This window comes from Chanos chanos, chromosome 7 (assembly GCF_902362185.1).
Source record: "Chanos chanos chromosome 7, fChaCha1.1, whole genome shotgun sequence".
NCBI classification, from domain to species: Eukaryota; Metazoa; Chordata; class Actinopteri; order Gonorynchiformes; family Chanidae; genus Chanos; species Chanos chanos.
In genome coordinates this window covers 38,656,239-38,671,238 of record NC_044501.1, presented here as the reverse complement: position 1 = coordinate 38,671,238, position 15,000 = coordinate 38,656,239, and the positions used below count along the sequence as shown (strand labels likewise).

Here is a 15,000-nt window from a genome sequence, read left to right as displayed (position 1 = left end):
GACTTTATCTCTCGTGAGCCCACAGTAATATCCCCACATTACCATATCATCAATAATGTATGACATGCAGTGGGCCATATTCTGATTGAACATGGCTAATGCTTGGCTTAATGATAAACGTTTTCTTGTCCCTGCAGGTGTGAGCTATCCATGGCTTTTGACTCTTTGACTAGTGTAGCCTGAGGCCCACAGGTCAGGCAGAAAGTCGATGCGAGTTCAGCACTAATGAGTTTCAGGCTTTTATGCAGATGAGTAGCGACTCGTTTTAGGAGTGAAGCAAATACTGTCGCTAGGCATTGAATCTTCACAGCTTAAAATGTCTTTTTGTGAAATCTTCATTCCAAATGAGATGTTCATTGAGAAAAGTCTTTTCTATCTCCAATATTTGCTGTGTGTTCTTTGCAAAAGTTTGCTGATGTAGAAAAAGTAAAAAAAAAAAACATGATTAACAAAGCTTTTAGTTCTGATGCTTTCTTCTCTCAGTGGACTGGCTCTAATTTCAAGTTAATGCCCTGACTCAACTGAACATTTGGTCAGTGTTTTTCAGGCTGTTCCAAAGGTATACTTTGTCGTCAGTATTCTTGGTTTAGCCCAGAACTGAGACATCTGACTGAAGTAAACAAGGTCTTGTGATGATCTTGTTGATGGTCTCTATCAGCCTCGAGCTACATACAGAACAGTCAGAGCAACAGTGTGCCACACAAGTTAATTGAGAAACATCGATCCAAAAAGTATACAGATGAAAATTGGTTTCTTATCTAACCCATTTGCTTATGTGGCCCCTTGGGCCCTGATAAGACCAGTGATTTATTGCACAACAAAAATGAAAAGTTAACAGACTCATGTTCTTGACTGAATATTTGAACGTTGAATGAATGAATGAATGAGTGGATGAAAGTTTTTTTTTTGTGATGTTAGGTTGAGGGTAACTGTAACTCTTATTTGGCAGGTTCCTGTTTCTGGGTGGCGGTGCTAGAGGGCAAAGTGGTCGGCATCGTAGCTGCACAGGGCCGAGAAGACGACAACACGGTGGAGCTGAAGCGAATGTCGGTGGATTCTCGTTTCCGTGGTAAGGGCATTGCCAAGGCGCTGGGTCGGCGAGTGCTGGAATTTGCCGTACTCAACAACTATTCGGCAGTGGTCCTGGGCACCACCGCGGTAAAGCTGGCTGCTCACAAGCTGTACGAGTCTCTGGGTTTCCGGCGAGTGGGCGAGAACGAGGACTACACGCTTCCGGGTATGACCCGCTCCCCGCTCGAGAGGCTGTTTTTCCAGATCCGCTACCACCGTTACCGGCTGCAGCTCCACGAAGAGTGAGCGAACGAGAACGCCGAACGAGTGAGATCGAGAGAGTGAGAGAGTACGAACGATATTGCAGACGACCCTCAAGCGCCCAGACCCAGTCCTTTTCACAACCCACTTGTTTATTTATTTATTTGTTTGTTTTATTATTTTTTTTCTTTCTTCCATGATTTCTATTCATACTCATTTGCTAATGTTTTATTACGTTTTTTTTTTTTATTTCGGATTTAGAGGGATATTTTTTCCTTTGATTACATGAGCTTATCTCTCTCTTCCTCATTTCTTTACATTCTCATTTTTACACCAGAACACCATACACCAAACCTTTCATTTTCGTATCATGTGATTAAAACTCCCTCTCGTTTAGGGAACACCCCCCCCCCCCCCTTTTAGGCAATCTGTAAGCAAATGCAGTTTGCCTCTTGGTCAAATCCTCCGACCCGCCATTTTGGGGTCGTCATTTTGAATGAGTGTGGAATTTCCCCTTTGGAAACACCATGCTCAGACAAACAACTGTGTCACTAGTGTAAAGGGTTGGTGGCTTTAAAGAATGTATCTGCTATCCAAGACTGAAGCACAGCAAATATTTTATGTGAGCTACAAGCTAACAAACAAACAAACAAACAAACAAACAAACAAAAAATGGGGGGGGGGGGGGGAAGAAGAAACACAATGATTAACCGTTTACTTTTCTCCCTCTCTCTTCCTGTTTCTGAACTAGGAGAATAAAATGAAGGATAGGACAGTGACTTTATGGAGGAAGCAACAGATCGTTACGTAGGAGTCAAATGAATGTTCAGTTTCTCTGAAATCAGTGGTAGCAAAGGCTCCTATCTCAGTGTTTACTTCCTCGAAAACCACAGACTGTCCTCTGCTTCGGTTATTATTGTCCTAGTTTCTGAGGGCTCTCTGAGGTCACTTCCTGTGAGTTCACGCTAGTGTTATTTGAGTATTCCTGTCTGTTCATTCCCTAATATGCACATACATGTGTATGAATGTGTATATTTACAAGGGAAGACATATATTTTCAGGATGAAAATTGTGAGGAAAAAAAAAAAAAGTGAAAATTTCACAACCACCCGAGTTGACGATTCTAGTCAGATTTTGTCTGCCTTGCATTCATTTGCAGTTGGTGTAATTTAATCAAGCATGAATGCGCAGTCATATCAGTAAGTTAATTTCGGATCAGGTCATGGGTGTGTACACATTTCATTTGTGGTACATGCCTTGTTCATTAACATTAATACATAACCACTCATTTAACTAAATTGAGAGCATTAAAGTTTGTGCACAGACATACGTAATACTGCTACAAACTAATTAATTGAACATTTTTGTAATATTTTGGAATAATTTACTATTTTAGGGAGGCTAAATTTAAATTGTCTTATTATGTTATTACAGTATTACTTTGTTGTAGTGGTGTATCTCATTTATTGATATTGCTCTATTTATTGCAATATCTACAAATATATATGAAAATAATTCATGGTAAACAAACAGTTGCAATCAGTATTTCCTCCAAGTTATTGGGATAAAACTTGGGTGGTTTACTATCAGCAATATTGTGAAAAAACAAAATGTAAGTGAGCACAAATTAGTGAGAAATTGGTATACATATTAAATTTGACTGAATATATAAATATATATAACAGATATAAATACATCTCTAGATACCACATGTATGTGTGTATACTGTTTGAGTAAATATTATCTGTAACCTCTCCCCGTTTCCATCCCACGTTACCAGCAGAGGGAGAGATCCGAACCACGATGAGCCTCATTTGTGACATACTCTTGTAAAAAGTTAAGAAACTCAATGTGATTAAATACATAGAAGTAAAAATGTAGTGAAAAAAACAAAACAAAAAAAAAAACATGATCCTCGCTGATTTTCCTTGACTTGACTTTAACCCCACCCCCTTTACCCCATCCATTGAATCTGACTGCAACCCTGGGCCAGACCCCCCGTCCCCCCCCGTCCCCTATTCATAAGCCCCGCCCCTCATACCCCTCAAACTCCACCCCCATCTTTGCATGCGCCACTGAGCCTTGCTGCGCTGCTTTTTTTTCCATTTGAGCTTGTACCAACCCCTTGTTCTACCCCCTGTGATGTCATCGAAGCAGTATGGGACCCTCTGCGGTCAATCCCAGCAGCTAAAGAGGTGATGCATAGTGTACTACGAAAGGGGCAGAGCCAAAGAGACGCTCTCGCTGCCTCGATGACATCACGGCCGCCAACAATAGAATGCAAAAGCAATGCAAACGTGTGGCATGCCTCTGTACCTGGTTTGTGCGTACGGTGCCTGCCCTGGAAAAGAAATGAACTGTGTTTATAAAAAAAAACAAAAAAACTGTAATACAAGCTTTTTTCTTTTTTTTTTTCTTCTTTTTTTTTCTCTTAGACGCAAATATAACAAATGTGTGCGTTTCTTTGTTTGAAGAAATGACTGTTTTGCATGAAAACACGTCTTTAAAATGAAAAAGCGAGTAAAATGCGTTCTATCACAAGGCGAGTCTTAACAGTGGAATTGTATTTCATTTTTGTCTAATTTCAGTTGAATTCAAGATAAAAAAAAAAAATATTTTTGGGGTTGTTTTTTGCAAGAAAGTGTGGTAGGGTGTATCGTTCACTGTGAGAGGCTCTTGAAAATGATTCATTCTGAATGCATACCCACATTTTTCATTGCCAGAGACAAGACCATAGTCTTATTTATAGCAATTGACTTTAAAAGGACTTCTCACCGAGTATGCTGAGGTACACATGTCCTATTTAAGCAAAAAACAAAAAAAAAAAGGCAATGTCAATCACAAAAACAAACAAATGAAACACTCAGACATTCAGATCCGACCTTGTATTCGTTTGGCTATGTTCAAAAACAAATTAGCACCTCATTTAACCGTTGTAAACAAGGCAGAATTTAATTTTCTACTTAAAAAAAAAATAATAATAACAATAAGGTGAGAGCGACAGGAAAGATAATGTCATGGAGCTTCTAGAAAAATCTGAAGCCATGTATGTTGCTGCCTAAACCAAAAGCTGATAGGTAGTCAGACACTTTTACTATACCTAGTAAGAAATACACCATGTAACCTCATTACAAAAAAAGTCTATGTACCAGACTTCAGAAAAGCCTTAGCTGAACTTTTACTCAAAAGCTAACAACTCCAAAAAAAAAAAAAAAAAAAAATCCCGAACTTCAAAAAGTTCAAAAATATCTCCAGATGCCTTCAGTCCAGAGTGTAAATCGCAGACACAGACTCTGGTATGCTATTTTCTTCGCTAATGTTTCTTCACTTTAAAATAAAAATACACTTTTTTTTTTTTTTTTTTGAGGGGGAAGTAACAGATTTCCAATCCGCACAAAATATCAGATCTGTATGTTTTATGTGTGAGATCTGAATATGTTTAAAGCCGCGACACAGGCCGATGTGAATGTACAAGGCGGTAATGTGTAAAGTTTGAGATGGTACAAATACACGCAGTACTCAGCAGTTCCTCTGGTCGTACAAGTCCTACAATCAATCTGCTACAAAACTGCCGTCATTACAAAACGAACCTTCAGCTATTTTGGTGAAGATGGGCTTGGATGTTTACGAAAATTGTGCATAACAGGAGATTAGTTTTATTGAGTTTTTAGGAAAAAGGAAACATGTTTTCTGTGCTCCAGCATTACTCAGACACTACTCACTTTTTCCCCATGTACAGAACTAGTTACCCAGTGGCAGCTAAGTCAAGCTTTGAGGGTTTGAAAGTTGTTTGATGAGTTGTAGCTTTTTAAATGCTGTCTGCGAGGCAAGATACTTTCCAGGTTCATTCGTGAAATGGATAAGGTATATTACGTGGAAAAAATGTGTGACTGTTATGTTTAAATGGATTTGGGGGTTGGCTTGACCAAGTTTGCCATGTACATATCTAGCTTCCAAGATTCTTTCAACCATTTCCTCTGTGATGCCGTTAGAATGTTAATAACCCCTGCCCTGCTGGGGTCAAAGGTCAAATGTCAAATCAAGAGACGGAAGCAAGTGAGGGGGTCCCCCCTGTTCCCAGAATGCCGCGCTGCATCAAGCAAATGTAACTTTTGTAAATAACATTATTCCGTATCAGTGTTAGGCTCATAAGCAACGAGTCGTTAATGGGTGTTTACAGCATTCAGAAGGTCCTTAGCAACCTGCCTGAGAAAATGGCTGCTAAAAGAATGTTCCACTGTGAGAGGACAGGAATGTGAGGTAGGAGTCACAATGTTAGATAGCCTTGCTTAACCCATCGTCTGGAGTTCAGTGGTGATACAAATTAAGGCACCAAAGCATAGACCCCTGCCCCCCCCCCCCCCCCCCCCCCCTTCCTCTCTCCTCTTACGACACTAAGTTAGAAGCAGCCCATTAACCTCAGCTACGGGTGCCAAGAACACGGACGCACTTACAGCACAAGTTTTGGTTTTTTTTGTTGTTGTTGTTTTTTTTTAAAAATTTTCTATGCTTTATGGGTTATTACCGAGTAACATGTCTTGCTTTTGCTAATATACACTATGTACCATACGCATATGTATGAAGCCACCATATGACGTATTAATTATGGTCCATGTTTGTTTTTGTTTTTGTTTTTTTTTTATTTGAAAAGTTGATTTTGCCAAAGGGGAAGGTTTATTTGCTGCATTTCTTCTGCTGATATGTCTCTGAGTGAAGGGCAAATGTTAACTCAATCCTGGATTTATAAGAAACCATTTGGAAAATCCTGCCCATGTGCCGTCAGATCAAGCAATAAAACAGTACAGAGAAAAAAAAAAAAAATGAATCACAAGGTTACGAAATACAACTTTCGGATTAAAAAAAAAAAAAAAATGCTGCATTGATGTTATATCCCACTTACTGTACCGGTGATGTTTGTTGTGATGCTAATACTGTTGGCATGGCAACGTCACCAAGGGCAAGTCGAAGCCTGACGAGGTGTGATTGTAAAATGATAATTTTGTAATTTTTTTTTGTGTTGTTGTTTTTTCTAATAACTAATTTTACTAACGTGTTTTACCACTATTTTGAAGGGGAAGACTGGAAGACTTTTACAATGGTATCCAACTGCATGCAAGGACCCAGAGAAAAAAGTAAGGAATACTAAATTCAGGAGAATAGAATGAAGGAGTAGATGATGATGTCGTAGAAAATTCTGGAACCTTAATGGAAAACAACAAGAGTGTTCAGTTCCTTTCAGATAAAACGTCAAGGTTTGGATTTTAGTTGAACCGTGACATCCTTGAATGTCTCCTCCTTCAACTATTGTGCTCCTGAGTGCCTGTGAGTGAGGGATGACACAGGGTCTCTGAAAACTGTCCGTGAGCTCTGATTGGTCAGTCTCAATGGTCTTTCTCTCCTGATTTGCTGAGAGATCAACAAAACTCCTCCAACAGTATTGAACACTACAGATTAAACAAAGGTAGCAACATGGAAACTAGCACAGATAATACAGCATGTAAAAGCAATTTCTGGTTCACAGCTATGAAGGTTTTATGATTTTTCATGACAGAAAAAAAAAACACTTTTTTATTAACATTTTAATAAATGTAAAGTTGTAAAGTGTATTTTACTGTAAATAGCACCTGGGGGATATTTTATGATCCTTTTGTAACAGAAAACTATTTGAAAAAAAAAAAATTGTAACTTATTTTAGGATGTTTTCAGAAACAATCTTTAAAATCAATTGCAAACTTGGACACTATTCAAATCCGTAAGATTTGTTCACAGTCATGTAAAATTACAGCAAGGACCCTGTTCAGAGCCTGTGGCATCTCTCCCAGCACCGAAAACTATTGGGGGGAGGGGCGGGGGGGGGGGTGGGGCAGCAGCATTAGACTCTGGCTAACTCTAACTGTATGCTATTTTAGATGCTTATGGAAATGTGAATGGAAATGCTTTTTGTAATGCTGGAGTTAGCCGTGTCGCTAATGAACCCCCCCCCCCCCCCCACCCCTTCTCTGTGTGTCGGTGTGACTGGCAGGAATCCGGAACTTTCTGGGTCTGGTCATTTGGCAGCCTGTTGCTATAGAAATGAACCCACACAAAGCACAGTAGGGAAATGAAATACAGCCCCTGGGTGGGATGGGGGGGGGGGGGGTGGTGTCAGCCAGGTCAGTGAGGTTAGAGTTATTTTATGTGGTGGTGATGATGGTGGGTGGGGGTATATATATATGATGAGAGAGGGAAATTATGGGGACTGTGGAGATGTATTTTGGGTTGTGGTCAGTTAGGCTAGAATGACTTCCGTGTGGTATGAAATGACAAAAGCGATGACCTGGCTATTTTTGGAGTGGGGGGAGGGCGTGTGGATGTGGGTGCGGGGTGCGGGACGCGTGTGCGTGTGGGGAGGGGGGCTGTTGTTCTACTGCCTTGGTTCATCAAATGTTCCTTTAATGGTTCTTTGAACTGCTGTAATTTTGAAATTCCTTTATCTCTTGCTTTCTCTCTTTCTTTTGATCAAGACACGGGAACATTGTAAAGATGTAAAGAAAAGTTTTCCTGCACTATGAAAGAAATGGATGTACATATTGTATCAATTAAAAGAGCAATGCATTAAGCTTGTATTGGATTCACCTGTGTGTGCCTTTACGAAAACTACCTCTTATCCAGAGATGGATAGATAAGACACCCTCCTGCACCATAGTTCAGCCCACTGCCTGTCACCATGGAGACGGCATCTGGAGACATTCCTGTTGCCCTTGATGACAGTGGTTTGAAGGTTATGACCTTTGACCCTTGCGCACATCTGTCGAAAAGAAAACAGGAGTAACACTTACACAGACAAGACTACTCATCCTCATATAGTCCAAAACGCACATACATGACACAGTAACCAAGGCAGACTTCTCTCTCTGTCATGCTCACACACACACACACACAAATAGAAGCAGACTGTAGACACACTTCACTGAGTCAAAGTTCAGGTTAACAATAACGTTCAGTGGGAGCAATGGTGCTTTGCGTCGTAATGTGGGTGTTAAACCTTTTGAATTAGCACTCAGGGGACCCGTGACATTTTAAGGGCTTGAAGCATCACATCACACATTACTGCAATCTCTTAAGTGCTGTAGGTTTAGTACTAATAAGGATGATGACTCAGGAAGCTGTACCAGACGCTGAGCTGAAGAGAGCCTGTGTGTGTGTGTGTGTGTGTGTGTGTGTTGGGGGGCATATTGTGTGGAGCAGCGGGGATCTGACGCCTCTGCAAGCCACTGTGAATCTGGGTCAGCGCGTTTGGCAGCCGAGATCCCGCTACAGATGTATGTACCTTTCAGTGTGTGTGTGTGTGTGTGAGTGTGTGTGTCTGCATGTCTTTGACCATTTTATACATAAAAGGAGAAACGAGAGGATGGTCAGCTGCTAAATGAGCTGTTGTGAGAGCAGCAGAGGAACTGAGACTGACGTACGATCACAGAGTCACCCTCAAGACCCATATAAAAGACAAGTTTATTAGTAAAAATTTATCAGCCAAAAAAAAATATCTCACATCACAACAGCCACAAGCAAACAACAAGAAAATCGAGTGAGGAGTCTATAAATAACCATATAAAAAAAGAAAAAAAGTTAAAAAAAAAAAGAAAAAGCCCAACAGTGAACAACAGAAGGAATGAGTGAGATACACTGGGCATATTTATGTAGAGCACAATTATTGGTGTTGACTCAGGCGTAACCTTGGCAACAGAAGAGCGAAAATGAACGAATGAGTCAACTGAGGGCTGCAAATCTGTGAGGAGAGAAAAAGTGCAACAGCAAAATGGAGAGATTAAAAAAAGAAGGAAAAAAAAAAAAAACATCACAAACTGGTACAATCCAGTCTGGGGCCCCTACCGTTGCCCCCGGATACAGAGAGAGATAGAGAGTGAGAGAGATAGAGAGTGAGAGAGATGGAGAGAGAGAGAGAGAGCAAGAGAGTGAGAGAGAGAGAATTGGGAGCTGGAGGAGCTGCAGCTGCCCAGTTTCCATAGAGATAATAGGAGTGGAGGGAGAGAGTAAAAGAGAGAGAGAGAAGTAGAAAGGGAGAGAGAGAGAGAGAGAGAGAGAGAGAGAGAGAGAGAGAGAGAGCGAGAGAGAGAGAGAGAGAGAGAGAGCGAGAGAGAGGGCGAGAAGAGAAGAGAGCGGGGAGAGAGAGTGAGAGAGAAGAGAGAGAGAGGGGAGAGAGAAGAGAGAGAGGGGAGAGAGAGAGAGAGAGAGAGAGAGGAGAGCTAGAGAGAGAGATTGAGAGAGAGAGAGAGAGAGGGGAGAGAGAGAGAGAGAGAGAGAGAGAGGGGAGAGAGAGAGAGAGATGGAGAGAGAGAGAGAGAGAGAGAGAGAGAGAGAGAGAGAGAGGGGGGGGGGGGGGGATGTAGAGACGGGTTAAGATACGTGTTCAGTGAGAGGCAGATGTCGGCGAGTTGGGGAGGATAAGTTCGGACATGGCGCCCCACGACCGCCCGCTGGACAGCGACACCTTGAGCGGCACCTGGGCAGAAAGCAGAGTGTGATGTGATATCAGCACACAGTGACCTACATTCACACAGTCTGCCTCCTCCCTCTAACTCACCTGGACTAACCCCGCCACCCCTCAGCACGGCTCACGCCACTTCACCCGTTTAATGAATTACAGAGGATCACAGAATAACCAAATGTATGATTATGTCACATCCAAACAAATAATCACCGCTCATAATCCGAAGCAAAAGCCACTTTGTGGCCAGTAGAGCAGCTGTGAAACCGCGTCGTGTACTGGGGTTCCGTAAGAGAGATGACATCATTCCCCGCGACGTTTGAATTGTATCAGATCAGCACTCTTCAGAATTCCATGAAGATTAGGTCATCGTTATTGTGACGCGATAATTCTATTAATCTAGAATGGCTTTTAGAGACGCTGAATGAAGCAGGAATTGTATTACAATGACCAAGAAAATGTAAATCTGCTCAAATATTAGCACCACTTAGATGCAAATTAGTCTTGCAGTGATTGGAGATTTAGATGTATAACCTGCTTAATACTCAATAAAGACAAACTACTTTAATTTGAAATCTGCCCAACATTTCCAACCCGCTTCTGTCTCTAACTGACTAATGATATTCTGTGCAGTAAACCAAGGACTCACAGTGAGATGCACTCCCAGACTGTCTATGTGCTGCAGAGACTCCATGGTCTTCTTCACCAACACTGACACACAAACACAAACATTTAAGGATTGTCTTTGTTAACGGATGTTAATTATTATGCCAACAATGTCCCTCCTTGTCCACAGGCTTTTGAACTGACCAAGCCCATCAGAAATGAACCCACATTAACTTGCACAGCGTGAACTGATGCGCGGATGCCAAACGCGCGCTGTGCTTTTTCACGCCTACAACATCAGATCCACATTTTATGTCGAGAGACTAAGGACTTGAAAGGGATGAAGCGTTTTATGGGACTTGGGACAGAGGCGTCGTGGACTAGCTCACCTGCAAAGTCCTCCACCTGAGAGTTCTCCACCTCAAACAGCAGTTCATCATGGATCTGAGCCACCAGCCTGAGTGCCATAGACATAAAAGCACTAGAGAGAGTCGCCGCGCGGAGTTGGCCTCCGCGCACAATACATATCGCTTGATTGCGGTAGTCATCCTATGCTCAAGCTACACACTTGTGTGTGCCGCAGTTGTCTTTACACATACGCCTGTGCTCTCGAAATACACTCAGAGACAGTAGGAAAGAGAGAGAGAGAGAGGGAGGGAGGGAGGGAGGGAGAAGATTCTAAGCTAGATAAATGGATGCAATCTTCTGGGCTCTCCTGTTGGTAATTGAATGATCCACATGAGGGGTTGCTGGGGGGGGGGGGGGGGGTTTGGTGTATTGGTCGTTGGGCTGAGCAGAGGCCCGGTGGGATTAAAGAGAGAGAGCTACTGTAGAGATATGATGGACAGAGAACAGAAGGAGGAGGGAAAAGATAGATGGTGTGATGTACCTGGCGGTAAGAGCCGGGGAAGAGGACACGCGGGAGAAAATTTGGATCATAGCCATTTTGCACAAGTCTGCGGCCGAACCTAAAGGAGGGAGATGACGAGGAAATATACATAGACACGGATGCACACGCATGCATGCTGCACACACACACACACGCACGAACACACATACACACACACACAGGCACACATACTATACCTTGAACAACAAAGTTGACCGCCTGTCTCTCCGCCTGACTGCGGAGGTTCCAGTCTGAAGAGCGGATGTGAGGCAGAGCCCGACGTCGGCCCATTATGGACACGACATAACCTGGGATGGAAAAATGGGTCAGAACACACACTCAGCAGACAGCCACACACACATGCCCACACCCACACACCCACACGCAATAAGCCATGCCTCTATGCCAGTGGATTCCAGGGCTGGACAATAGACCAGGCTTTGTGGGTAAATCCCCGTTAGAAAAGCCTGAGGTCAATCGGCATTCCGATGTGGAAAAGCTCTTTTCCCAGAATCATAGAGACGCCAGCAGTTTGTAATGCCACAACAACACGCGTGTGTGTGTTTGTCACTCTCTTCAGGAATGTGAGTAGCTCAGGTGAATGTGTATGGGTGAATGTGTGTGTGTGTGTGTGTGTGTTAGTGTGCATGCATGCGTGTGTGTGTGTTTCAGTGAGAATCTAGTTCGAGCTTTAGTTAACTTAAAACCAAAGTTTGCACTTTTGTATATCACTTCCCAGATACTTGAATCTGCAAGGTGTGAACATTCCATGTGCGTGCATGCACACACACACACACACACATGCACACGAACACACACTTTGTAATTCCCACACTCCCTCATGGAGATTCTCCGCTGTCGTAAACAATATACCAGAAAACCGCAGCATAAAACAGACATAAAACATGCAGGCTCACTCAGCTCATTACAATATCAAAGTGTGAAAACATGTGTTTTAATGACTGCATAATAAACGGGGGTTGAGAAAGGACGTCGTTTTTGCTTCTGTATAAAGATGACTTTGAGAACAGAAATATAGCTAAAACCGTTATGTCACTATTAACGATTTCACTACTGACGTGTCAGGAATGTTCAATGTTCTTTTAATTTAAGAGCCTTATTCCACATCTGCTGTTTGAATATATTTGCATATCTCAATATGCAGCTCCTGACTATCCATCGGTAATGAAACTATATCAGTATTGCCAGAGCTGACTAGCTTTCAGTCTGATACTTCAGCCTTCTTTTTTTTTGCTGATAAGATTGTTACACCTGAAAGCTCTTCTAACTCAGCCAAAGCAGCCGAACCTCTGAGGGGCCAGCTAAAGAAATCCCTCCGCACTCCTCCCGCGGCAACAAGCAAAATTAAAACAGACCGTTTGGAAAGGCGTCACACGTCTTGCCGCCCAAAAAACTCCCGAGAGAACACCTGCTGATCTTCGCAACATCTGTCTCGCACGCTTTATCTACCCCTCACCCCGGAAGAAGCGGACACGAGGAGAAGCACGCTAATAAATACAGCCGTTGTCCAGTCAGCGATCGGTTGGCACGGGTGACAGAGAGTCAGTTGATTGGTGTTGGATTGATTGCCGTAATGGATGAGCCGTCAGGACGCTTTAAGGGCCAACCAGTCATTTCTCGTGTTTTTTTTTTTATTGTTGTTGTATTGCTATTTATAGACCAAATCCTAAACCTGAAGCCTTGGAATACATACAGCGCACCAAAGGGGGATGTCCTTAAAACACTGTCTTTATAATAAATTGATTGGTGACTATTAGGCGAGTAACGGTTTTGTACCGAAACCGTAGTTCCACAATGCTTGTTTTGTTTTTTTTTTCTTTACGTAATGCCAAACCACAGGGAATAGGCCTACATGTTCTTAGAATAGGAGAATAGTCCACGCTGTCTGTGCATTTGATGAGTGAGGAGAACATTAATCATAATTTGAAACCGGTGCGCCGTTTCCCCCTCGTTCGTCACTACTAGAAATCATGCGCTGTACTTGTCATGCGGTTTGCGTACGCTTACTAAGCTTGACGTGAGCATTAATGACCGTTTTAACGACGTTTTAAAGAAAGACCAAAACATACGGTGCCATTTTTCAGACCATAAATAGTATATTATAACTATTGGAATAAATGAGTCTATTTAAGCGAACAAAGTACATTTAATCTACAGGCTTCTTTAAAGAGGAATTTACTTTACTCATATCGAAGTAGCCGCGCATTGATCCGAGAAAGACTAGAGCAATCAGCTGTGAATTTGCTGTCGTAACGTGTTAATTTTTCATCTGAAATCATGATGCTCGCGCGACAGTTTTCTTGTGCTAATTTTATAAGAGAAGAACTTTAAATACAGTTCTTACAGTGTCTGTATGTTTGCTTCTCTCTTTCTGTTTGCACTGGAACTGAGCTACCATGCTGTACCAAAACAATTACCACCACCACTACTGTTGCGTGGCAAAATAAAGTATTTGTATCTGTATAACTGGTGATCAAGTCATTTTCTTGAAGGAGTTCAGTTTAAATGTACTAATGTATAGACTTACAGTACTTCACTCACTGTCGTGGAGAACAGCCTTAAAATAACGTTAGCTCAGGTTTAGTCTTAAACCTATTTTCTTAAAAAAAGAAGCTTGAAATAGAAAGTGCTGAAGATTAGTTTGCTTTCATTCTCATGTTTTGAAGAGCCGCTCTCATATTTGTTGCCCCTTGCACACACACGTGCGTGCACACACACACACACACACACACACACAGAGCCCAACGTCAAAAATACACAAGTGCAATGTAATTCAAAGCTATGCTGTAGAGCCCACTGGTAGAGTTAATGTCAGGGTCTTTTCGACCTCGTCATTAAAACAGCACAGTGCAGTGGGGACCGCCTTTGTATTATAATGAAGGTAAGAGTTAAGGGCAAGGCCCTGTGTGCTGAGTCTTAGCCGCATTGCTACAGTGTAAGGTTCGCTGTGTTGGCGTTTCGCTGTGAATATATTGAGTGTCCACTTTTGGATGCCCTCGCCCCCAAGGTATTGAACATCGGCAGTTTGTCTTGATCCTGCTAATGCAAGCACATCTCTCTCTCTCTCTCTCCATCTCCCACACAGAGACACACAAACAAACATACACATACACATACACGCGCACATACACACACACACACACACACACACACCGTGTTTATGACACTGCTGAACGGTTTTCTGGATGAAGGCCTGTACTTCTCTGTAGGTGTTCAGGAAACTGTCCTGGAAATGACTGGCCTGTTCCGCACTAACTCCCAGAATCCCTGAGAGACGCTCTTTACCTAGAGTGAGAGAGTGAGAGTGAGAGTGAGAGAGAGAGAGAGAGAGCAGAGGAAGGGGGAGGGGGGGGGGTCAAGAGAGCAGTAAGAAAAGGAGAGAAAAAGTGAGTGAAAGAAACAACAAGAGAGACTGATTACACTAAAAGAGAGAAATAAGGGAGACGTGGGTAGCCAATGAAGAGCAGCATATGTCAAGCTCCTGTTGTTGCCATGACAACAACTAGCACCGCATCTAGTGTTGATATAATACGACTGATTAATACGACTACTATCCTAGCACTGCCCTTAAAACACAGACGACCAAGCTACTAAGACGCGAACTTCAGTACCATCACTAATTTGTATTAGCCACTTCACAAAGACAACCCTTATGGCACGGTAAATAAAAAATAAAACCCTCTTCTTTCTAAAACATTCTTCTTCTATTAATCTAGTTTCTAGCACC

The 15,000-nt window shown here is 42.3% G+C and overlaps 2 protein-coding genes across 2 annotated transcripts in view; one reads left to right on the top strand and one right to left on the bottom strand.

The window, feature by feature from the left end:
• The window catches only part of nat8l (N-acetyltransferase 8-like), an 11,791-nt gene extending 10,474 nt beyond the window's left edge, over positions 1-1,317 (top strand). Inside the window, exon 3 of the mRNA XM_030780917.1 lies at positions 950-1,317. Coding sequence (XP_030636777.1) covers positions 950-1,317 — 368 coding nt within the window. The remainder of the gene's footprint in view (positions 1-949) is intronic.
• An 8,362-nt stretch (positions 1,318-9,679) lies between these two features.
• The window catches only part of poln (polymerase (DNA directed) nu), a 49,571-nt gene continuing 44,250 nt past the window's right edge, over positions 9,680-15,000 (bottom strand). Inside the window, exons 20-25 of the mRNA XM_030779316.1 lie at positions 14,427-14,558; positions 11,450-11,560; positions 11,253-11,331; positions 10,753-10,820; positions 10,407-10,468; positions 9,680-9,772 (exon numbers count right to left, since the gene is read on the bottom strand). Of these exons, the coding sequence (XP_030635176.1) occupies positions 9,680-9,772; positions 10,407-10,468; positions 10,753-10,820; positions 11,253-11,331; positions 11,450-11,560; positions 14,427-14,558 (545 nt within the window). The remainder of the gene's footprint in view (positions 9,773-10,406; positions 10,469-10,752; positions 10,821-11,252; positions 11,332-11,449; positions 11,561-14,426; positions 14,559-15,000) is intronic.